Source organism: Babylonia areolata, chromosome 29 (assembly GCF_041734735.1).
Source record: "Babylonia areolata isolate BAREFJ2019XMU chromosome 29, ASM4173473v1, whole genome shotgun sequence".
Lineage (NCBI taxonomy): Eukaryota > Metazoa > Mollusca > Gastropoda > Neogastropoda > Buccinidae > Babylonia > Babylonia areolata.
In genome coordinates, this window is record NC_134904.1 from 22,134,145 (window position 1) to 22,159,845 (window position 25,701).

The 25,701-nt window shown below is 44.4% G+C and overlaps 1 protein-coding gene across 1 annotated transcript; it reads right to left on the bottom strand.

The window, feature by feature from the left end:
* LOC143274716 (ubiquitin-associated and SH3 domain-containing protein B-like) lies at positions 1–25,472 on the bottom strand. Its single transcript, XM_076578623.1, has 12 exons — positions 25,333–25,472; positions 23,272–23,325; positions 20,941–21,127; positions 17,208–17,400; positions 13,567–13,736; positions 13,095–13,297; positions 11,967–12,075; positions 9,355–9,496; positions 7,568–7,687; positions 6,321–6,413; positions 3,275–3,517; positions 1–827 (listed from the first exon to the last, which is right to left on the bottom strand). The coding sequence occupies exons 1-12, from the start codon at positions 25,443–25,445 to the stop codon at positions 589–591; spliced, it is 1,866 nt and encodes a 621-aa protein (XP_076434738.1). The 5' UTR covers positions 25,446–25,472; the 3' UTR covers positions 1–588.
* Between the last annotated feature and the right edge of the window lie 229 nt (positions 25,473–25,701).

The window sequence follows — 25,701 nt, forward strand, 5'->3', positions numbered from 1 at the left end:
AGAAAATCCCACATCTGATCCCTGGAAGTCTGTCCGTCAGTGATCACTGCAGCACTTCCCAGCTAACCACCTTGATCACTGCAGCACTTCCCAGCTAACCACCTTGATCACTGCAGCACTTTCCAGCTAACCACCTTGATCACTGCAGCACTTCCCAGCTAACCACCTTGATCACTGCAGCACTTCCCAGCTAACCACCTTGATCACTGCAGCACTTCCCAGCTAATCACCTTGATCACTGCAGCACTTTCCAGCTAACCACCTTGATCACTGCAGCACTTCCCAGCTAATCACCTTGATCACTGAAGCACTTCCCAGCTAACCACCTTGATCACTGAAGCACTTCCCAGCTAACCACCTTGATCACTGCAGCACTTCCCAGCTAATCACCTTGATCACTGCAGCACTTCCCTGCTAACCACCTTGATCACTGCAGCACTTTCCAGCTAACCACCTTGATCACTGCAGCACTTCCCAGCTAACCACCTTGATCACTGCAGCACTTCCCAGCTAATCACCTTGATCACTGCAGCACTTCCCTGCTAACCACCTTGATCACTGCAGCACTTCCTAGCAAAGACCCCTCGATCACTGAAGCACTTTCCAGCAGAAGACCTTGTTGCCGCCGTGGCAGACGGAGGCGATAGGGGGTTCCTTCAGCAGCCAACGTTTGGTGTGTGGGTCCTCGGTCACTGTCGCCAGGCAGCAGTAGGGGAAGTGACTCAGGATCTCGTGGAACTCGGCTGAGTTGCGAGGGGCTTTCCCACACAGCTGTCGGAAACAGGCGTCCAGGCTGCCAGCATGTCCCACGATCAGAATGTTGCCTCCTGCACACACACACACACACACACAGAGAGAGAGAGAGAGAGAGAGAGAGATCTGATGATGGTATGGGTATTTATACAGCACCTATCCTAAGGGACCAAGCTCTAAGCACTTTACAATCAGGGAGTCATTTGCACAACAGGCTCCCTTCCTGGGTAGAGCTGAATGACAGCTGCCATTTGGGCGCTCATCATTCGTTTCCTGTGTCATTCAATCAGGTTTCAGTCAAGCACACATATACTCATACAGACATGTAACATTTTATGTGTATAACCATTTTGTATATTTACCCCACCATGCAGGCAGCCATACTCCATTTTCGGGGGTGTGCATGCTGGGTACGTTCTTGTTTCCATAACCCACTGTACGATGACATGGATAACAGGATCTTTAATATGCATACTGATCTTCTGCTTGCATATAGACATGAAAGGGGTTCAGCACAAGCAGGTCTGCACATATGTTCACCTGGGGGATTGGAAAAATCTCCACCCTTTACCCACCCAGCGCCGTTACCGAGCTTCGAACCTGGGACTCTCAGACTGAAAGTCCAATGCTTTAACCACTCGGCTATTGTGCTCATCATGTATACATATCTGTGTTCACACATGCACAGGAGTGGTGTTGAAAAAGTGTACTGGAATTCGCGATAAAGTTGCTTACTGTAAAATGAAAGAAAAGTGTGGGAAGTTGAAAGGCACAGGGGCATCTTCTTACCATAACATATTCACTGTGAAACTACTGTTACTCAGAATGCTCGTCATCATTTAAAAAACCTTCTTTTTTCTATTTTCAATTCAGTTCACTTTCAGTTCTCAAGGAGGCATCACAGTGTTCGGACAAACCCATATAAGCTTCACCACATCTGCTAAGCAGATGCCTAACCAGCAGTGTAAACCAACACCCTTACTCAGGCCCTGTGGGTTTTTTCATTTCTCTTTATCATAGCAAGGCAGGGAACTATCTCGGTATGTTTTCCACAGCTAAGGAAAGTGGTGGTAAGATTCCTGTAAACTGGAAAACCGTGCTGCAGAAATGAAAGAGCATCCAGGGGGCACAAGAAACTAACTAATTTGCCTTGCCTTGCCAAAAACAAACAACAAGAAACAAACTAATTTGCCTTGCCATGCCAAAAACAAACAACAAGAAACAAACTAATTTGCCTTGCCTTGCCAAAAAAACAACAACAAGAAACAAACTAATTTGCCTTGCCTTGCCAAAAAACAACAACAAGAAACAAACTAATTTGCCTTGCCTTGCCAAAAAACAACAACAAGAAACAAACTAATTTGCCTTGCCTTGCCAAAAAAACAACAACAAGAAACAAACTAATTTGCCTTGCCTTGCCAAAAAAACAACAACAAGAAACAAACTAATTTGCCTTGCCTTGCCAAAACAAAAAACAAACAAACAAAAAAAAGACAGTTGATAGTTCCCTGTGAACTACTGGTGCTGAGACAAAGAATGAGAGGCCAATGAAAAAGTACAGATGATGGAGCAGCAGGAAAAAAGTACTTCTAATGTGCAAATATTCTATCTCTTCAATGGAAAAAAAAAACACAACCAAGCAAAACATCAATATAAGCTAAAAATATGTTTTTGTTGGAGGCTTTCTTTATAGCTAATACCCAGAAGTCACATGCTGGATGGCTTCTCAGGGCTGGAAAATGAAATGGCCAGCACTTGCTTAGATTGCAGTCTTTGTAATCCTCCTCCCGTAGGTTATGGATGGAATTTTTTCTTATCTCCCCGGTCCACAGACGTGCAGACCTGCTAGAACCTTAAGTCCCCTTTGTGTCTATACACACACTGAAGATCAAATGCCCTCTTCAAAGATCCTGTGATCCATGTTGGTGTTCAATGGGTTATGGAAACAAGACAGACAAGACTGGTGTTCTTCACTGCTGCCCTAAATGCCAGAGGGTGTTACAGACAGTAAGTAAGAAAGTAGTAAAGAGATTACTTTTACTTTAAGTGAGTGGTTAAAGAGTTGGACTTTCAATCTGAGGGTTTTGGGTTCGAATCTCAGTAATGGCGCCTAGTGGGTAAAGGGGGGAGAATCTTCCGATCTCCCAGGTCAACATATGTGCAGACCTGCTTGTGCCTAAACCACCTTTGTGTGCATACGCAAGCATAAGATCAAATACGCACGTTAAAGACCCTGAAATCCATATCAGCGTTCATTGGATTATAGAAACAAGAACATACCAAGCATGCACACACTTGAAAATGGAGTATGGCTGCCTACGGAAACAAAAACATACCCATCGTGCACCACCCAGAAACGGAGTATGGCTGCCTACATGGCAGGGTAAAAACGGTCATACATGTGAAAGCCCACTTGTGTACATATGAGTGAACGCTGGAGTTGCAGCCCATGAATGAAGAAGAAGAAAGAAGACTTTAGGATAAAATGGGTTAAATATACCCAGGTCATCCCTTCACCCACCTTCAGGTGTGTGTTTGCGGTGCACATGCCTGGTGAAGCTGGCACAGCGGTTGTAGTACTCCTCCACCGACTCGTTGGGGTTGATGTTGCGGGTGGAGATGAAGGGGGTGTAGGAAGGGTCCACAGGGAACCCGTTCTCCACCAGCTCGTCAGGGCTCAGCCAGCTGGGCAGGGTGGGCTTGTACCACCCCGCCCACTCAAAAATCGTGGGCTCCACATGCAGTTTACATCTGTAGCCCCCTCCTGGAGAGGGAAGAAAAGGACGAACACGGTACTTGATGGATGTTCAGAGTTAAAGGTCTCCTAGTCTTTTATGGTCCGTGAGGCAGTGAATTCATCAGTGTGTGAAGGGCTCCGCATAGGGATGTAGGACCCAATCATCTCCTTCCACTGCTTCAACATTGCCCATCAAAGTCAGGTACACCTTCACACTCTGGTGGAGTGAGAAAAACTGGAGTAAAGTGCCTTTCCCAAGGACAGAGCACCATACCAAAGTGGGGCAATACTTATCAGTGGTCAACACTGGATCAGGTGTCTAGCGCCTAACCTAATCTGCCACGGCACCCCTGATGAATGATAGATGTCGACTGATTTTACAGAAAGTAAATATAAATTCATTCAATTGGGCAAAAGTTCAATGAGATAACAATACACAAAGGACGAAAGAGAGAAAGAAAGAGAGAAGCAAGCAAATAAATGAAACAACCAATAGCATAGCTGGAACACAGGTGTTTTTTCTGAACAAGGTAAGACATGAACCATAAGGGACACCCACCCTCCCCTGTGTCTGTGCATAACTCTGATGGCCCCGCCCCACACCCTGTCCCCCACCCACCACCCACCACACCTGTAGCTGTTTGCTGACAGCTCTGAGACCTCCCCCACACCCTGTCCCCCACCCAACACACCTGTAGCTGTTTGCTGACAGCTCTGAGACCTCCCCCACACCCTGTCCCCCACCCACCACACCTGTAGCTGTTTGCTGACAGCTCTGAGACCTCCCCCACCCCCTGTCCCCCACCCACCACCCCTGTAGCTGTTTGCTGACAGCTCTGAGACCTCCCCCACACCCTGTCCCCCACCCACCACCCACCACACCTGTAGCTGTTTGCTGACAGCTCTGAGACCTCCCCCACACCCTGTCCCCCACCCACCACCCACCACACCTGTAGCTGTTTGCTGACAGCTCTGAGACCTCCCCCACACCCTGTCCCCCACCCACCACCCCTGTAGCTGTTTGCTGACAGCTCTGATACCTCCCCCACACCCTGTCTCCCACCCACCACCCCTGTAGCTGTTTGCTGACAGCTCTGAGACCTCCCCCACACCCTGTCCCCCACCCACCACCCCTGTAGCTGTTTGCTGACAGCTCTGAGACCTCCCCCACACCCTGTCCCCCACCCACCACACCTGTAGCTGTTTGCTGACAGCTCTGAGACCTCCCCCACACCCTGTCCCCCACCCACCACCCACCACCCCTGTAGCTGTTTGCTGACAGCTCTGAGACCTCCCCCACCCCCTGTCCCCCACCCACCACCCCTGTAGCTGTTTGCTGACAGCTCTGAGACCTCCCCCACACCCTGTCTCCCACCCACCACCCCTGTAGCTGTTTGCTGACAGCTCTGAGACCTCCCCCACCCCCTGTCCCCCACCCACCACACCTGTAGCTGTTTGCTGACAGCTCTGAGACCTCCCCCACACCCTGTCCCCCACCCACCACACCTGTAGCTGTTTGCTGACAGCTCTGAGACCTCCCCCACACCCTGTCCCCCACCCACCACACCTGTAGCTGTTTGCTGACAGCTCTGAGACCTCCCCCACACCCTTCCCACTCACCCACCCTTGTAGCTGTTTGCTGACAGCTCTGAGACCTCCCCCACACCCTGTCCCCCACCCACCACACCTGTAGCTGTTTGCTGACAGCTCTGAGACCTCCCCCACCCCCTGTCCCCCACCCACCACACCTGTAGCTGTTTGCTGACAGCTCTGAGACCTCCCCCACACCCTGTCCCCCACCCACCACCCCTGTAGCTGTTTGCTGACAGCTCTGAGACCTCCCCCACACCCTGTCCCCCACCCACCACCCACCACACCTGTAGCTGTTTGCTGACAGCTCTGAGACCTCCCCCACACCCTGTCCCCCACCCACCACCCACCACACCTGTAGCTGTTTGCTGACAGCTCTGAGACCTCCCCCACACCCTGTCCCCCACACCCTGTCCCCCACCCACCACCCACCACCCCTGTAGCTGTTTGCTGACAGCTCTGAGACCTCCCCCACACCCTGTCCCCCACCCACCACACCTGTAGCTGTTTGCTGACAGCTCTGAGACCTCCCCCACACCCTGTCCCCCACCCACCACACCTGTAGCTGTTTGCTGACAGCTCTGAGACCTCCCCCACACCCTGTCCCCCACCCACCACCCATGTAGCTGTTTGCTGACAGCTCTGAGACCTCCCCCACACCCTGTCCCCCACCCACCACCCCTGTAGCTGTTTGCTGACAGCTCTGAGACCTCCCCCACACCCTGTCCCCCACCCACCACCCCTGTAGCTGTTTGCTGACAGCTCTGAGACCTCCCCCACACCCTGTCCCCCACCCACCACACCTGTAGCTGTTTGCTGACAGCTCTGAGACCTACCCCACCCCCTTCCCACTCACCCATCCTTGTAGCTGTTTGCTGACAGCTCTGAGACCTCCCCCACCCCCTTCCCATTCACCCATCCTTGTAGCTGTTTGCTGACAGCTCTGAGACCTCCCCCACCCCCTTCCCATTCACCCATCCTTGTAGCTGTTTGCTGACAGCTCTGAGACCTACCCCACCCCCTTCCCACTCACCCATCCTTGTAGCTGTTTGCTGACAGCTCTGAGACCTACCCCACCCCCTTCCCACTCACCCATCCTTGTAGCTGTTTGCTGACATCTCTGAGACCTACCCCACCCCCTTCTCACTCACCCACCCTTGTAGCTGTTTGCTGACAGCTCTGAGACCTCCCCCACCCCCTTCCCACTCACCCAGCCGTGTAGCTGACTGCCGATACTGACCTCTGATGACTTCTGTGGCTGTCTGTACACACCGCAGGGCAGGAGAGACGTAGACAAACGCAATGTCCACACCTGCATCTCGTAGTGCTTCACCTGATGAAACATAACCACAGTGACTTTCCTGCTCTGATGTTCATGTACAGAGTACACAAGAAAACGAGGCTTGAAAATATGCATACTTGCAAAAACAGATGAACGTATGTGCATGAGTATAAACAATAAGCACGTCATCACACTTGTAAAAGAGCATGCACCACACAAATGTAAACACAAACATAGATTTGTATTCATACACCAGTAACTGTTTCTCAGTGTATGTCTTTTGGATTCAAAAGATGCCATCAATCAGTCCAGTTGTAATCATACTGAATGAAAGTGTAAGAACAATTGTAAAAGATTGTAAAAATGACTTGAGAAGAGAGGATAGGATCTACAGAAACACCATTTTTCAGGACACTTGCAAGTATCGAAACCAAGGCTTCTTGGTATTTTTATTGTTTGTATGATCAGTGTGTTATTACTGTTGGAATATTGTGCATCGAAAAGTGTTATTTCTGTTGGAATATTGTGCATGGAAAAGTGTTATTACTGTTGGAATATTGTGCATTGAAAAGTGTTATTACTGTTGGAATATTGTGCATGGAAAAGTGTCATTACTGTTGGAATATTGTGCATTGAAAAGTGTTATTACTGTTGGAATATTGTGCATGGAAAAGCGTCATTACTGTTGGAATATTGTGCATGGAAAAGTGTTATTACTGTTGGAATATTGTGCATTGAAAAGTGTGAGTAAATGAAAAGATGTGTGAATGCAAACCCCAAAATTACCAAGCAAAACAAATGTACAGCACTGAGAAGGGGATGTAAGCAGATACTGAAGCTACTGCTCCAGGACCACCACTGCACAGGGGGGCGGGGGGGGGGGGGGGGGGGGGGGGGGGGGGGGGGGCAGTGGTCATGTGCCTTACCAGGCAGCTACTGTCCTCAGGTTCCCCCAAACCTGTCCACTTAGCCTTGAGAATGGGAGTAGATGCTAGTCATTTGGACAAAAGGATAAACTGAGGTTTCCTGTGCAGCAAGTACTTAGCACATGTAAAAGAAACCATGGCAATACCAGCACTTCATGGCTCGTGAGAAAAAGCAAAACTTTAATGCTGATCCCTGCAGCATAAGTTTGACTTGATGAATGTCACTTTTTTCCATTGGATCATGAAACACAACAGACAATCAGCTCCACAAGCACTCACCTGTTAGTCGTGCCTGACATCTCCCCATCTCAGTCAGAGGGGAGTCTCGCTGAAAGTCTTTGTAGTTCTTTCGCTTCACCATGACACGGGGAAGGTTCAGGTTGGTGCGTGTGTACACACCTGATACAACAAATGTTTCACTTTTCTCAAGGGGGCCTCACTGTTTGCAATCAAAACTCTTCAGAAAGAGTTAAATGTCATTCGACTTATACAGGTGTTCAAACACAAAATAATACACAAAACACACACACTGACATGATACATGCACATGTGCAAAAAAAGAGCACAGGACATATATGCTGTCAACTGTCTTGTAATGCTCAGTGTCTTCTAAACACCCACTCCCCACTTTGAAAAAAAATCACGAACTAATGATATTTCAGTTTGCTATTTGTAACTTTATTGCTTTACAATTCAGTGCAGACGTAGATCAATAGATAAAGAGGAGAATGCCTGCATGAGATATTATGTGTCATTGAAAAACCAAGAGAGAGCATACATGATGCAATGTCTTGTTTCAGTCTATAATGTTTTGTTCTCACTCTTCCTGTCTTGCAAACATACATAAATGAATGATGAAGGAGGCGGATAAAGAGACAGGAGAGACTATAGTAATGAAACATATCTGTTACACATCTGAACTGCATTGTGTATGTATGAAAGTCAGTTGTGTCCGCCTATGACCATCAGTACAGCAGAGGAGGCAACTGCTGTCCCAACTATATGGGCTAGAATTTGATTATGGCAGAGATTGTGTTGCCCAAAATGCATCCCCACTCTCTTGGCTTAGAGTGTTTTAGGACAGTTGGTGTTGGGATGGTTCCCAAAAGACCAACTAGCCCCGAAGGCTGCAGCGCTAAAAGCCAGTGCAATCTTGCCTCCAATTTTGAGAGTCATAGTCCTTCACAAAAGACTAAGCTATCAGACAGACAGAAAATATGAAAAAACTTAGCCGTATGAAGAGCACAGGAACAGGAGTCATGATGGCTGCCGGAAAAGGAGGGTGCTAGTCAGGGGGGCAAAGGGGAGGTTACCTACTTCTGGGAGGTTATCGGCCGTAGCTACTTTTGTTTTCTCCGCATAGGCGGATAGTAGTTTGCACAGGACAGGAATGTCAGGCCCCTACCGGAGTCTGCACTAGTGGGTCACAGTTAAGTATGTGTAATTAAAATGACTTCTCCTAGCAATGGAGAAGCCATTGATCATACAGCTCTCAGCTATTGGCCCAACTGTAAGCTTATATCAATCTGCAATTTCCTATTAATGTCACCAATTTAACGAGAGACTTCTCGTACATATGGTAAACGCCCAACCAGTACAGTGCAGTGAAACCTGGAAAGGGAATGTGCTTCCAACAGGGGTAAAGTGCCCATCCTCAACCTTAGGGTGGAATATGTGCAAAGAGGGGTAGGTGTTTCTAAGGTTGCTTACAATGCACGCACATGAGTGCTCTCACACACACATTTATACATGTACGCATTACAAACACCATGGATATTCTTCAACTAGTTTCAGTGAGAGAGAGAGACAGACAGACAGACAGAGAGAAAGTGAGATATAAGGAGAAAAAAAAAAAAGGAGGAACAGAAAGAGAGATTGAGACAGAGAAAGGAAGAGAGAGAGAGAGAGAGAGAGAGAGAGAGAGAGAGAGAGAAAGAGAAAGAGAGAGAGAGAGAGCACACACAGGTGGACAGACAGAAAACAGAGATAAACACAAACACACAAACCAAAACAGAGACAGAAGAAAAACAGGACGGAAACAGACAACAGCCACAAAGCGTGCTGACCTCTGCCATCAAAACACTTGTCACACCAGTTCCTGCTGAAGACAAAGTCACACCTCTCCCCGTGTCTCATCACAAACACATGGCGAGGTTTCCGGTCTGTCGTTGTTGAGGCAGCTTCCTGACTCTTCTTCTTCTTCACCACCTGATGAAAACAGCGTTCCATTTGATGCACAATATAATTCTCATAGCCAAGAAACATTTATCATAATTTACCCATTTCATGAAATACTAATAAGAAGAATGATACCTTTCTTTAAAAAAAAAAAAAAAATTTTTTTTTTACATTTACACTGTACAAGTACATACATTCAAGTTATCAATACAAGCAGAAAGAGTAATTGAAACATTTAAGCAAAAGACATATATACATATATATATGAACACATTATCATCATCATCAACATCAATAACATGTGTTTCACACAGAAGTGTGATTACACCTCTCATCCCTTGACCCTATGTTCCATTTCTCTCTCATGCTTCTTAATCATTCACCCGTTGTCCTCTCGCCCCCTCCCCCCTCCTCCCCCCCCTCTCTCTCCCTCACATACACACACAACACACACACACACACACACACCTACTACCCACACTTCACATTAAGCAGCTCTCCCTATTATCTGAAAATATGAATGACACTACTACTACTACTACTAATGAAAAGTTATTCAGTGTCTTTATTGGGTTTTTTTCTTAAGTGGAGCTCAAAGCACTTTACATGTACAAAAATCATAAAGCTGTAAATGATGAAATCTTAAAACACATTAATTCATAAATGCTTTCAAAATAGACATCATGACACCACTCATCCAGTTCACCTGTATATCTACACACACACACACACACACACACACACTCACATGAAATATATCACTGAAAGTGCAAAGATGTTGAATTAAAGAAAGAACACAATAGAGTGGAAGGGGTAATGACATGTTCTGCTTGTTGTGCTTTTCATGAAGTCCTGAGAGTGGATGGTGGCAGGATTTCCTTGTTCTTCTCAACTCTCCCACACTCCCCCAAACATTCCCACTTTTGCCAACTTTTTTAAACAACAGGATGAAATCTTAACTCTAATGACAAGCGCAATGAATGAAGTTTGTTTTTGTATAATATCGATAAAAATCAGAAATATAAATTCTTTAATTATATGGGCCTATAGTATTTTAATCAGAACAAAGGAACAGAAAATATCTATTTTGGGTCAAAACTGGTCAGTAAGAAAAAAATGAAAAGACCTATAAAGTGCATGCAAACTTGTTTAAAGTCAATGTAGCCACACTGACAATTTGGTTTTGTGTATGTGGTGAATGTACAAAAAAAAAAAAAAAAAAAGTATTTTAGTCACCACATGTATCATAAAATACTGTGTCTTGTTTCCATGGGTGCCACTGTTGATGTTATGTCTTCCCCAGTAGCACTAAGTACCAGTAACTCTTGATACAGACAGCACAAGCTACCTGCAGAGCAACATCGTCATCCTCATCATTCATCACCCAAAACAGAAAAACTGTCTCCTATTCTGTGTCCTTTCATGCCCTCAGCATCGTCATCCTCATCATTCATCACCCAAAACAGAAAAACTGTCTCCTATTCTGTGTCCTTTCATGCCCTCAGCATCGTCATCCTCATCATTCATCAGCATCATCATCCTCATCATTCATCACCCAAAACAGAACAACTGTCTCCTATTCTGTGTCCTTTCATGCCCTCAGCATCGTCATCCTCATCATTCATCAGCATCATCATCCTCATCATTCATCACCCAAAACAGAACAACTGTCTCCAATTCTGTGTCCTTTCATGCCCTGCTCTCATAGTGATCATCAGTTATGATGTGTGGTCTCATGGGTGACTGGACACTAGCAGTTCCCTGTGCTGTGCTGGCACTGGAACTGTAGCAGACTAGCATGAGTAAGTGGGTAGAAACGTGGGGAATGGAGGGGGGAGGGGGGGGCAAGGTGGGGGTTGTGGGGGGTTGGGGGGTGGGGTGGGGTGGGGGACTCTACATGAATGATGGAGGGTAATGCCACAGAAATGGCATGGATAGTGGGACAGCATAAAAAGATAAGTAAAACAACACTAAACAGGGTAAGGTGTGTGTGTGTGTGTGTGTGTGTGTGTGTGTGTGTGCATGTCTGTGTGTGTGTGTGTGTGTGTGTTTTGGGGCTCATGTACATTTATGTGTATTTGAGTGTGCTTTCATATCTGTGAAACAACATGTTTGGTGCATATCTGTTATGCATATGTGTGTGTATGTGTGTCTGCTTTTTTTTTCTTCTTCTTTTTTTACATTTATTTGCTTATTTATCATCACTGTTGTCTTTTTTATTTATTTATTTATTTATTTATTTACTTATTTTATTTTCATTATTATTATTTATTTATTTATCTTTTTAATTATATTATTATTATTTATTTATTTATTTTATTTTATTTTATTTTATTTATTTTTTCTCAAGGCCTGACAAAGCGCATTGGGTTATGCTGCTGGTCAGGCATCTGCTTGGCAGATGTGGTGTAGTGTATATGGATTTGTCCGAACGCAGTGACACCTCTTTGAGCTACTGAAACTGAAACTAAACAAACAACAAAAGAAAAATAATCCTCACCTTGGCATAGAGATCATCTGTGGCCCAGAGATTATCGTAGTCTCCCTCCCCGTCTATGGCTGCTGCCCCATTGGTGATGGCCTTACTGGCTTCTGACAGCGGATGGGACCTGTGGTCAACCACATTGTCAGACAGTCAGTGAAGCACTGACTGACAAACTGTGAACTTCTGACAGAAACAGCAACAGCGGACAGTACTCACTCAACTTACACTGTCATTTTAGGAGATTTCTAAGTGAGTTTACAGTTTGATAATCAATATAACCACAGACATATGAAATATAATAAATCACATCATGGGATAACCAACAGAACGGGTCACCAACTGAAAGCAAGCTGACCCTCCATTTCCAGCCAGGCAGCACTTCAAATTCTGTATTCACAACGTTAATACATAGCAAGGAACATGATTTTTTCACATCCAGCACTCACACAAAAGAGAAAAAAGAAGAAGCAACTTGTAACAAAGGGGGAAACATCAAAACACTATGAAAACACACATATCACAACAATCAACCTCCATTCATCCCAATTATCTCACCCTCCACAGACACCCAGCCTGGAACAGAACTGAAGAAACACCCAGGAGAGCAAACAAACAGAAAAACAGAAACACCACAGCCTGAACAAAACGTCCTCCCTTCGCAAACAACCCCACACCCCCTGACCCAAGTGGAGTGATGGCCTAGTGGTAACATGTCCGCCTACGAAGCGAGAGAATCTGAGCGCACTAGTTTGAATCCTGACAGTCGCCAGTTATTTACTCCTCCTCCACTAGACCTTGCATGGTGGTCTGGATGCTAGTCATTCGGATGAGAAGATAAACCAAGGTCCCATGTGCAGCATGCATTTAGTGCACGTAAAAGAACCCACGGCAACAAAAGGGTTGTCCCTGGCAAAATTATGTAGAAAAATCCACTTTGATAGGAAAACAAAATTGCAGGCAGAAAAAGAAAATGGGGGACGCTCTCTCAGTGTAGCAACATGCTCTCCCAGCTAGAGCAGCCCGAATTTCACACACAGAAATCTTCTGTGACAAAAAGAGTAACACAATACAATACACCCCACACAAATACGGATGCACAGACAGACAGACAGAAGAATGGAGAGGAACGTGACGAGCACTGACCGATGGAGGGTCCAGATCCAGGTTTCTGCAGTGCGCTGAGTGAAGACGGCGGGGTACACGCCCATGTTGCCAGTCAGCCATGACGTGCCCTTGAACCAGCCGTCCATGCTGGACTGACCGGGGGTCATAAAGATATAGTCCCCTTCAATCATCTCCAATTCATCCTCCAGCGTGGGCTGGTACGGTTTTATCACACGGTACACCTGCAATGACCACAATAACTTTCTGAGAAATTAAAAAACAAAACAACAAAACAAACAGAAATGGTATTAAAATGCGAGAAAAGTCTTTTTCATTGAAATACGCAACCTCTCTGTAAAACATTCACATACACATGCATAATCATAATATACACATGCATATCATATTTTGAATTGTCTTGTGTCTTACAAACCTCAAGGTTTTATGATATTCTATCCTATTCACACAACAGTCACCACCCCCCTCCCTCCCCCCCTTGACACACCCTCACCTCAGCATTAGCAAGCTGTGGATCTCTGGAGTAGAGGCGAAAGTCCCAACGGACGTCGGCCTTCAAGTCAATTTCCCCAGCCAGCTTCTCCAGCTTCTGATGGGCCTCTGAGGTGTGCTGGTGGGCCAGGGTGATATGCAGGCTCTTCTTCAGCCCCTCCATGCTGATTCCTGTCAACATCCATTGACATCATCATGCCATCTATCTCCAACCTGTGTCAACATCCACTGACATCATCACCATGCCATCTCCATGCTGATGCCTGGGTCAACATCCACTGACATCATCACCATGCCATCTCCATGCTGATGCCTGGGTCAACATCCACTGACATCATCACCATGCCATCTCCATGCTGATGCCTGGGTCAACATCCACTGACATCATCATGCCATCTATCTCCAACCTGTGTCAACATCCACTGAATCATCGTCATGCCATGTATGTCCTACACTTCTGTCAAACACTTTCACTTAATAGTAGCCAAGCTGACTGTCCTTTACAAAGTACAATTATGTCTGGTGCAAAGCTTTCCCATAATTTTTGTTTATCAGTTCACCAATTCCATATTAAAACATTGCAAAAGGCTATCTTTGCAAGACATTTCATAACAAATCTCAACACATGTTGCCCATGTTCTGGTCTGATAAACTGAGACTGTCATTCCTGCACTGGCCATAAGCCATAAGCCACGCTGCTCCAGATGAGCAGATAGCCAAGATGAACAGGATGTTCATCCCTGATGCACCCTGGTCGACTGATGCGCACCACTAGTTGAAATCAATTTCTAGGCAAGACAAATCAAGAGAGGTTTACTTTGCCTGAGAACAAAAATTATCACAGAGATCTGACAGAATGTACCTTACAAGTCCTGGCTCACCATGGAGTGACAAAGTTACTGCCAAGAATATACAGTCATTTTAGCTCCAGTCTTGATTTTTGCTGTAGACTTTATTCAGTAAGTTTTATGCGTTAACACAGACTGTTGTCAGAGCACATCAATGATGAGAGGGAGGTGTAGGGAGAGGAGAGGCAGGACATACAAGGACAGAGGTGTAGGGAGAGGAGAGGCAGGACATACAAGGACAGAGGTGTAGGGAGAGGAGAGGCAGGACATACAAGGACAGAGGTGTAGGGAGAGGAGAGACAGGGCATACAAGGACAGAGGTGTTGGGAGAGGATAGGCAGGACATACAAGGACAGAGGTGTAGGGAGAGGAGAGGCAGGACATACAAGGACAGAGGTGTAGGGAGAGGAGAGGCAGGACATACAAGGACAGAGGTGTTGGGAGAGGAGAGACAGGGCATACAAGGACAGAGGTGTAGGGAGAGGAGAGGCAGGACATACAAGGACAGAGGTGTAGGGAGAGGAGAGGCAGGACATACAAGGACAGAGGTGTAGGGAGAGGAGAGGCAGGACATACAAGGACAGAGGTGTTGGGAGAGGAGAGGCAGGACATACAAGGACAGAGGTGTTGGGAGAGGACAGGCAGGACATACAAGGACAGAGGTGTAGGGAGAGGAGAGGCAGGACATACAAGGACAGAGGTGTAGGGAGAGGAGAGGCAGGACATACAAGGACAGGTTTGATGAGAGGGAGGTGTAGGGAGAGGAGAGGCAGGACATACAAGGACAGGTTTGATGAGAGGGAGGTGTAGGGAGAGGACAGGCAGGACATACAAGGACAGGTTTGATGAGAGGGAGGTGTAGGGAGAGGACAGACAGGACATACAAGAACAGGTTTGATGAGAGGGAGGTGTAGGGAGAGGATAGGCAGGACATACAAGGACAGAGGTGTAGGGAGAGGAGAGGCAGGACATACAAGGACAGAGGTGTAGGGAGAGGAGAGGCAGGACATACAAGGACAGAGGTGTAGGGAGAGGAGAGGCAGGACATACAAGGACAGAGGTGTTGGGAGAGGAGAGGCAGGACATACAAGGACAGAGGTGTAGGGAGAGGAGAGGCAGGACATACAAGGACAGAGGTGTTGGGAGAGGAGAGGCAGGGCATACAAGGACAGAGGTGTTGGGAGAGGAGAGGCAGGACATACAAGGACAGAGGTGTAGGGAGAGGAGAGGCAGCACATACAAGGACAGAGGTGTTGGGAGAGGAGAGGCAGGACATACAAGGACAGAGGTGTAGGGAGAGGAGAGGCAGGACATACAAGGACAGAGGTGTTGGGAGAGGAGAGACAGGACATACAAGGACAGAGGTGTTGGGAGAGGAGAGACAGGGCATACAAGGACAGAGGTGTTGGGAGAGGAGAGGCAGGGCATACAAGGACAGAGGTGTAGGGAGAGGACAGGCAGGGCATACAAGGACAGTGGTGTTGGGAGAGGAGAGACAGGGCATACAAGGACAGAGGTGTTGGGAGAGGAGAGACAGGGCATACAAGGACAGAGGTGTTGGGAGAGGAGAGGCAGGGCATACAAGGACAGAGGTGTTGGGAGAGGAGAGACAGGACATACAAGGACAGTGGTGTTGGGAGAGGAGAGACAGGACATACAAGGACAGAGGTGTTGGGAGAGGAGAGACAGGGCATACAAGGACAGAGGTGTTGGGAGAGGAGAGGCAGGGCATACAAGGACAGAGGTGTAGGGAGAGGACAGGCAGGGCATACAAGGACAGTGGTGTTGGGAGAGGAGAGACAGGGCATACAAGGACAGGTTTGATGAGAGGGAGGTGTAGGGAGAGGACAGGCAGGACACACAAGGACAGGTTTGATGAGAGGGAGGTGTAGGGAGAGGAGAGGCAGGACATACAAGGACAGGTTTGATGAGAGGGAGGTGTAGGGAGAGGACAGGCAGGACATACAAGGACAGGTTTGATGAGAGGGAGGTGTAGGGAGAGGACAGGCAGGACATACAAGGACAGGTTTGAGTACAAGTGTTGTGGTATGGGATGGTAGGAACAGGGACACTGTTGACCTTCAGTGCATCACACCCCTTGCAATAGATTTCAAATCTGCCAGCTGAACCAAACTAATCAAATTATCATGCAACAACTGATTCTTCACTTTATCTTCCTGAACATAGATACGTTTATGTTTGGCTGCCAAATGATTTGTGTGTTTTATTTGCTATGTTGCCTTTAGTTAAGTCTGTTTAAACTATATGTCCCTCAGTCTGTTTAAACTTCCTCAGTTTGTTTAAATGATATTTTCCTCAGTCTACAAACGATACCTTCCTCAGTCTGTTTAAACAACATCTGTTATAACTATATCTTCCTTAGTTTCAACTGTATCTTATACTCTGTTAAAAGTATATTCCTTAGTTTGTTTCAACAATGATCGTCCAAACTCTGTTTGAAGTATGTATTCCTCAGTTAATTTAAACTATTTCTTCCAAAGTGATTTTCTCCCTTTATTCTTTCACTTTCACAGTGACAGACTGGAACCAGCTTGACATCAACAATCATTCAGGCCGATTCGCCCACGACAGCTGAAAAACCTTGTGACATCCTCACCGGGCCACCACAGTGCAGCCCCCATCCTGATGCCTGCACCAAACTGCCTGGATGCTGCAGCATAACCGACTCTGACACACAACCCCTGCAGTCACCACGATTATAAACTTACACGATAATGTCAGCACATCCTCCCCTCCCCCCCCCCCGCCCCCCTCCCTCCGAGCAACAACTCACCAGCTGAGCGGACGTAGGAAGCAAACTGGGAGACGAGCCCTTCCAGGAAGTCGTAGTAGTTGCCCACAGCCATGAGGCCGATGAAGCTTTTCTGTGCAAACAGCTCCAGCTGCAGCCTGCCCGGTGCCTTGTTCAGGAACCCCTCCACTGACTCCATGGCTTTGGTCAGCACGCCCAGCTTCCTGTCCTCCACCTGAACCACATCCAAGTCACCATGGCAACAGTCAGGTGTTCTGTCACCATGACAATAATCAGGTGTTCAGTCATCATGACAGTAATCAGTCATCATGACAGTAATCAGCGTTCAGTCAGTCATGACAGTAATCAGGTGTTCAGTCATCATGACAGTAATCAGTCATCATGACAGTAATCAGCATTCAGTCAGTCGTGACAGTAATCAGTCATCATGACAGTAATCAGTGTTCAGTCACAGTAATCAGTGTTCAGTCATCATGACAGTAATCAGTCATCATGACAATAATCAGCATTCAGTCAGTCATGACAGTAATCAGTCATCATGACAGTAATCAGTGTTCAGTCATCATGGCAGTAATCAGTCATCATGACAGTCAGTCATGACAGTAATCAGTCAACATGACAATAATCAGCATTCAGTCAGTCATGGCAGTAATCAGTCATCGTGACAGTAATCAGTCATCATAACAGTAATCAGCGTTAAGTCAGTCATGACAGTAATCAGTCATCATGACAGTAATCAGTGTTCAGTCATCATGACAGTAATCAGTCATCATGACAGTAATCAGTCATCATGGCAGTAATCAGTGTTCAGTCAGTCATGACAGTAATCAGTCATCATGACAGTAATCAGTGTTCAGTCAGTCATGACAGTAATCAGTCTTCATGACAGTAATCAGTGTTCAGTCACACAAATCAGTGTTCAGTCATCACGACAGTAATCAGTGTTCAGTCATCATGACAGTAATCAGTGTTCAGTCACACAAATCAGTGTTCAGTCATCACGACAGTAATCAGTGTTCAGTCATCATGACAGTAATCAGTGTTCAGTCACACAAATCAGTGTTCAGTCATCACGACAGTAATCAGTGTTCAGTCATCATGACAGTAATCAGTGTTCAGTCATCAAGACAGTAATTTCTACTCATCCACCCACACACACACACATGCCAAACACATGTACACAAACATCCAGACTTGACTGATTCTTTTGGACTTCTTGAGGAGCACAGGCCACAAGATTATAGACAAATACCATACATGGAAACTGAAACAAAATTAAAATATAAAGAATACAAGGAATGGAATGGTGTGCCTTGTACAAAAGCCTCCTTCTCCTGGAGTTTAAAATTTAAAAAAACAAAAGAATCTACTTGAAGGAGGAGAGTTACCAACCGTGACTGACAGAAACAGGCAGTGAGTTCTATGTTTGTACAAATGATAGAGTAAATAAGCTTACATACAGCTAATTTGTATTCAATCACTTACTAAACCACCATCACTCAATCAGTACCATTTACTCAACCATCACCACTCAATGAATACCATTTACTCAATCATCATCACTCAATGAATACCATTTACTCAATCATCACCACTCAATGAATACCATTTACTCAACCATCACCACTCAATGAATACCATTTATTCAATCATCACCACTCAATCAATACCATTTATTCAACCATCACCACTCAATGAATACCATTTATTCAATCATCACCACTCAATCAATACCATTTACTCAAACATCACCACTCAATCTATAACCTCTCCACTTCTTTCTCCCAAAGGTTCCAGTCATCTACCTGTTCAACAATCAATCAATCAGTAAATCAATCAATCCACTTCTCCAGACTCCAGTCTTCCACCAGTCATTCAATCAACCAACCAACCAACCAACTCCACTCTCGTTTCGTTGCTATGGCCTCAGTTGAAACACCCTTGCTCTCCAACCTCTCCCTGGTAAATAATCCATCAATCAGTTTATCAATCAATGAATGGCGTGTCCCTCCCCCTCCACCACCACCACCCCACCCCACCCCACTGACTCTGTAGCCTCGGGTCAATATACCCTGTTCTCCATCCTTGATCAGATTCATAATCAATCAATCAATTCTGCAATCAATAAGTAATTGATTCTGCAGCCCTGGTCCACACCCCCTCATTTTCAGTTCAGTTCACTGTGGTTAAAAGTGCAGCCCAACAGAACAGAGCTGTCAATATTTCTCCTCACAAGTGATGTCTCTTTCCCCCTTGAAGAAGTATGTGCTATCTACAACCATTTCACACAATCATTTGTGCTTTATTTGCAACATCAACAGCAAACATTTTGATGCTTTCTGTTACACCTACAGAACTTTGGATTCAAGGTTGAAGTCAGCAGATATAAACTGTAGGAAGTGTAAAATGTTAACTGGAACTGCTTCCCTTTATCCCACTGCTTGTAACAATAATAAATAATGAGAGTAAAGGCATTTATACAATGCTTAATCTTGTGCACAGACAAATCAAATCACTTTCACACCAGTCATTCACATGCATGCATTACTCTGGTTCCGTGGGGTGAAAAAACTTAAAAGACAAAACTTCAAAAATGCATGCGAACAAAAAGCTAGAGAAACAGTAGTCCAGAAAGAGGGAGAATATGAAAGAGTTATTTTGAAAAGAGGTAGGTTTTAAAGCCAGACATGAAAGAATTGAGTGTAGATCATACGGATATTGGATATATTTTTCTCAGTTTCAAAATGTATACATTGCCAACAACACTGTTGAACATGTAGTCATGTGAAACATTTTTTTTTAACCACTTTTACTAAAATAAACTATTTTCAACTCTTTCATGTCTTACCCCCAAACCTACATCTTTCAAAAATAGCCCCTTCCTCCCCTCCCTCTTAAGTTCTCTAGCTTTCTGTCTACATGTATATACATAAGTTTTGTCTTTCATTCCTTTGAATGACAGTAATGAATGCACTTCAATGACTGGTACCATTGTTACTAAAATCATCACCATCATCATTATTATCATCATCATCATTATTTACATAATCACAGCAATGGTTATTGACCAGCATCACTTTCACCTGAGTGCAATGTCTTCAAAGTTTTAATGGTTGAAAAGTGTTAATTCTCATTGATACCTACATTCATACCAGGTCTGGTATCTCAGAGGAAGCAACGTGGCAGTAGGCTTAAGACGCTTATCTGCCAATACAGTGTCTGTGAGAGTCTAGGTTTGAATCATTGTCTTCCCCCCCTCCCTCCCTCACCCCTGAGTATAACAGGAAAATCAAATTGAGTATCAAGTCATTCAGACTATATAGTCAGGGTGATTACACAGACTCATACTGTCACCATATATGACACGTGAGAGAAACAGAGGCAGGGACAGACTGCAATAACTGTATTCACTGGATTCTGGTGCAGATTTTTCCAACCTCCCAGGTCAACAGATGTGCCTTCAAGTGCCTGAACCCTCTTCATGCGTATGTGCATGCAGGAGATAACATATACATACTAAAGTTCCTATAATGCATGTCAGTGTTTGGCAGGTTGTGGAAACAAGAAAAAACCGGCAAACACATTGTCAAAAACAGAGAATGGCTGCCTTCATGGCAGGGCAAAAACTGTCATACAATACACATAAAAACCCACTCGTACGTTCACTTGAACGTGGGAGTTGCAGCCCATGAACGAAGAAGAAAGAAAAAGAATCCCCTCCCCGCACCCCCTATCCTCCACCCATGCCCCTCACCTTGAAGAAGGAGCAGAGAGTCATGTGCGGGAAGTAGTTGTGGGCACTGTTCCAGCCGCACATGGACTGGGACCTCTCCCAGTAGGATGCCAGCTGCTTTTGCAGAGGTCCCACAGGGCACAGGTACAGGATGTACTCCCGTGCCACGTCCTCATCCAGACGGGGGTCATTCACATGGGACAGCAACCTGCACGTGGAGAGCAATGCTTGTCCACTTTCTGTTTCAGTTCCAAGGAGATCTAAAAGTGTGTGGATTGATCCATTTAAGTTACACCACATCTGCTGTAAAAAAAAAAAATCCAAAACACACAAACACACACCCCTCCCCCCAAATAAAACCCAGCTGCCTGACCTCTGCATGAAGCCAATGAGCTTACCTTGAGAGTCTATCCTTGGTTTGTGTTAAACTGTATCATAAATGGAAGAAAATAACTAAACATCTATTTCATTCCTATAATATTTGGCAGCCTCTCAAGGCAGAGGGTATGTGTGTAGATTAGGCATCTGTCCCCACGCCACCCCACCCTGTTTCAAAAGTTTTATTTAAAGGGGATGCTGTCTAGCATATATGGATGAGTCCGCATGTTTTGAGAACTCTTTGAAAATGCAAAAGATACATATTTTTCTTTCTTTTCATGTACATATCAAAACAAAACAAATTCAAGAAAAAGAAATGTTTTTACTTTTTATTTAGATGGCTGAGACATTTCTGAAATAATATCAATGAACTACTACTGTACTAGTCACAATTAAGTGCAACAAATACTACTGGCACTTTGGTTCTTTTTGAAGTTATAGATGGCCTGTTCTTTTTTCCACCCCAATTACTATCTAATGAATAACACCAAATGTAATGAAATGAAAAGAAACTTTATTTCATTTTATCATGGTACTGAGATAAGCACAAGTAACAAAAATGCTTTCTTCTATCTAGCCTTGGTTGAAAATGAATAAAGAGATACATGAGAAAGAGGAATGGAAATACTGAGAGAGGGAATAGAGAGGAATAAAGTTTGAAAAAAATGAAAGAAAGTTAGGGGAGGGAGACAGTGGGAGGTGAGGAGGGAGAATGTGAATGCAAATGCAAAATGCTTTATTCAGATTAGGCCAAGGCCCCAAACTGAAGGGTGCAATCATACATCAATTACATAAATGAATCTTCTATTAGTTCTAACAGGACATATTTTCAATGAGTTATGGAAAACAAGCGCAGTTGTTTTAAGGAAACTTTCATATTGTTTTGAGAAGAAGAGAGAGAGCAAGGGGAAGAGAGAGAGAGAGAGAGAGAGAGAGAGAGAGGAGAGAGAGAGAGAGACAGAGAGAGAGAGAGAGAGAGAGAGAGAGAGAGAATTAAAAGTTCATATATGACTATAAAAAAAGTTGCAAGGACAAAACTGTACGTGTCTGACAAGCATAAGAGACAAAAGATGGGGATAATGAGGCAGAAAGTGAGAGGCACATTTAATGAACTATCCATGATGTCAGAAACATTACCAGGAAAGAATCAGAGTTTTAAGTTCCTCTAAAAATGTTTCAACTGATTTTCTTGAACAGTTGAAGGCAGTCACATTAAAAACAACAACAACAACAACAACCATGGTAGATAACATTACATTTCATTAAACATATTAAAAAACAACAAGGAAAACCAATGACGCTGAGTCTACTATAAAATGTAATAAAACAAGACTGAACAAATTACATGTAACATAATGTGAAAGAAATGATGCTAAATAAGGTTTGTTTTAAACACTGTCAACAGAGATCTGTTCAATGCAGATTTCACACTAACACTTTTTGTTGTATGTTTGGTCAATACACAAGAAGTAATGATACTAATATCATTATAATTGATACTTCACAACTGAAAACAATTAATAAAAAGTTTGAAATATGACTTAACCACCAGTAACAAGACTGTAATAGATTAAAGGTTCCTAAACTAGAGGGCAAAAATCTCTCATAAATGACAACATGGGAGTTGCATGTTATTAATTCATGGCAAACACACAGACACACGCACACACACAACAACAACAGCAAACCTGCAAAACTGCCAAGTTCCATAAAAAGGTATGGAACTGACAGACAAACACTAACACAAAAGAAAATTGAGAGAGAGGGAGGGTGGGAGGGACAGAGAGAGAGGGAGCGAGAGAAAGAGAGAGAGACAGGCAGACAGACAGACAGAGAGACAGACAGACAGAGGCAGCAGCAAGAGGGGTGGTGGGAAGAAAGGAAAGAGATTTAAAGTTTCAGTTTTCTTCATGGAGAGAGACAGAGGGAGAGATATGGGGGACAAACACACCCTCCACACACACAGACACTAACCAGTCTGAAGCAAGCTGAACTCCTCTGTCTCCAGTTGCAGCCAAAGCCTTCAAACTGTCAAGAAATCATCAAGTGTGGTATGATGTAATATAAAAATCACAAACAGTATTCATTACAATTAAATGAAAAATTTACAATGCTGTACAATAGATAAATTTTACAGAAATAAAATCATTTGCCGTGGCCATGTGATTAGCGTCCAAAACAAGTGTGGGAAGTCATAGGTTCAAACCCCATTAAAAGTGTTATCATGTCACTGTGATACATTGCAGCATCAGATCAGACTTTCAGGTCTCATATCCATTGATAGCTATGCATCTCTTAGAGTTAGAGAAAGATGCTCAAATTTCCGGATCATAACTATAGTCTGCAGAGGTGTGTGTATCACAGATTCAGGTCAAAATGTATCTCTACAGAATCATCATTATCATTATCCTCACTAAGTATCATTACTTCATGTTCCCTGCTGGTCCCTCAACTTCATGTATTGTTCCAATGGTAACTTAGGTTTAGGTTTTTCCCTCCATTCACACACATGTTTAGTTTAATGTAGTAGGTTCCCATCAAGGTCTTCACTGTCAGCAAATTCACAGGGAATGTGCTAACAGCCTCCACTACAAGAGAGCTCTCTTTTGGTCTGGTTCCATGATATAGAAATTCAGAGGAAGGAGGGGCATTTAGTAAACTGTGGCACCCTGCATAAAGGGCTCAATGGGAACAGGTAGCTTTGAATACAAGCAATGGTCACCAATGTGAATCATCTGCAAAGCAAGATTTCGTTCATGGTTGGCCTTGCACTGCAGTGATCTGACCAGTGTGTGGATCACAGGCTATAGCAGATCAAGTATGGATGTGGCTTTGGACAGATGGACGGATGTACAGTACAGGAGTGACAGTCCACAGGGATGTAGTGACACATTTGTAATGCTAGCAACTTGCTCCATACAAAGAAGACTACCGTTATCAGCTTACAGTTCATCACATAAATATATGGCAAAAACAGAGCTAAAAGAAAAACAGAAGAAGAAAAACCAACAGAAAGATGAAATGTTGCAGCACTGCTGATTACACAGAAGGAAGATCAGCCCTCATTGGAGTTATCTAAATTTTCCTGCAGTGTAAGTCTTCAGATTTCATACAAAGCTTACAATTTCCTTCGCTTTAACTTTCTCACTATAATTTTCAGCTGGCTGAAATCACTCTGAGATGAAGCAGATGGATGAATGAGATTTTATGGAACATAGTTCCTTCAGCCATTTGTTCTCATTCGAGTAAGCATATAAGTTTTGTGAGTAAGAAAATAAGATTTAAACATTCACATATTTTCTGAAATATTTCACAGATGGATCTAAGTCTTTCAAGTTTCACCCATGTACAATCACAAAGTCTTCAAACAACAGCACAACAGCTAGATATGTTTCTTCAATATCTACCATGTTGACTGACATTTTTTTTTTTTTTTTTTTTTTTGCAGTTCCTTTGAAAATGCCAATGTTGAAGTTTACTCATGACACATGTGCACCTCCCCACACCAACAAACATGCACGAAGATATCTGAAACACAGTTTTAATGCAGTGACTCCCTTTCGTTACATGCAAGAATTATACTATCCCCCAACAAAAAAATGAAGAAAAGGAAAGAATGAAAGACAATGACAACTTCCGAAATGCACATCCTATAAATAAAACGGAGAACGCATGTGGTCACGATCTCAAGTGCCATGACTAATCCATGTAGTCTTGAGATCTCGTCTCATTTGGTTGGTAGAAATCTTTTGTTGCAGAGCGGGTGATTTTGAGCGCCCCTCCCCCACCCTCCCGTCAAAATAATGAGAAAAGGGCCTCTCTCAGTGACATCAAAGTCAGACGATATCGGACAACTCTATTGATGTCCATCATTTTAGTTACTAAACCGTCCAGAAGATTTGACGAAAAGAAATCCTTTTCCCACACCAACCTCAGTCAACACAACCACTAAACGCAGAGACCCATCCCACACAAACTTTCATTACTCTTCAAGTCACTAACAGCAACCGATGGATTATGACAAAACTTCCTTACCATCTTTGTTTTGGGAACCCCATCTGCAGAAGGGTGTCGAGAGTCGATCTACCGACCTGTCTTTTAAGAGAATCATCGCGAGAAATAATGCGGGGAGGAAGAGCTTCTGCCATTGCGTGAAGTCAGTGAATCGGGAAGCAAACAAGCTATACCTCTTTTGTTCAATAAAAACAGAAATGGTCCAATATCAAGGGAATACACTCGTCTTGAGGAGTTTTGTAAACAGAGCGGTTGTCTCCCATACCCTTCAAAATGTATTGCAGTACTTTCATTTAAGGTGCTGGGGAATATTCAATCAAGTAACAATAGAATACAACAGAAAGGAAGACAGTTACCTTGTAATTGGAAAGTAAAAAATCGACAAGGAGA

Bases quoted from the DNA above. Each gene is read 5' to 3' on its own strand.
- LOC143274716 (XM_076578623.1), bottom strand. From the start codon at position 25,445: ATGGCAGAAGCTCTTCCTCCCCGCATTATTTCTCGCGATGATTCTCTT. The intron at 12,076-13,094 runs GTCAGTGCTCGT...GGTTGACCACAG, and splicing joins TGGATCTGGACCCTCCATCG to GTCCCATCCGCTGTCAGAAG. The intron at 828-3,274 runs GTGGGTGAAGGG...GTGTGTGTGCAG, and splicing joins CCGCAAACACACACCTGAAG to GAGGCAACATTCTGATCGTG.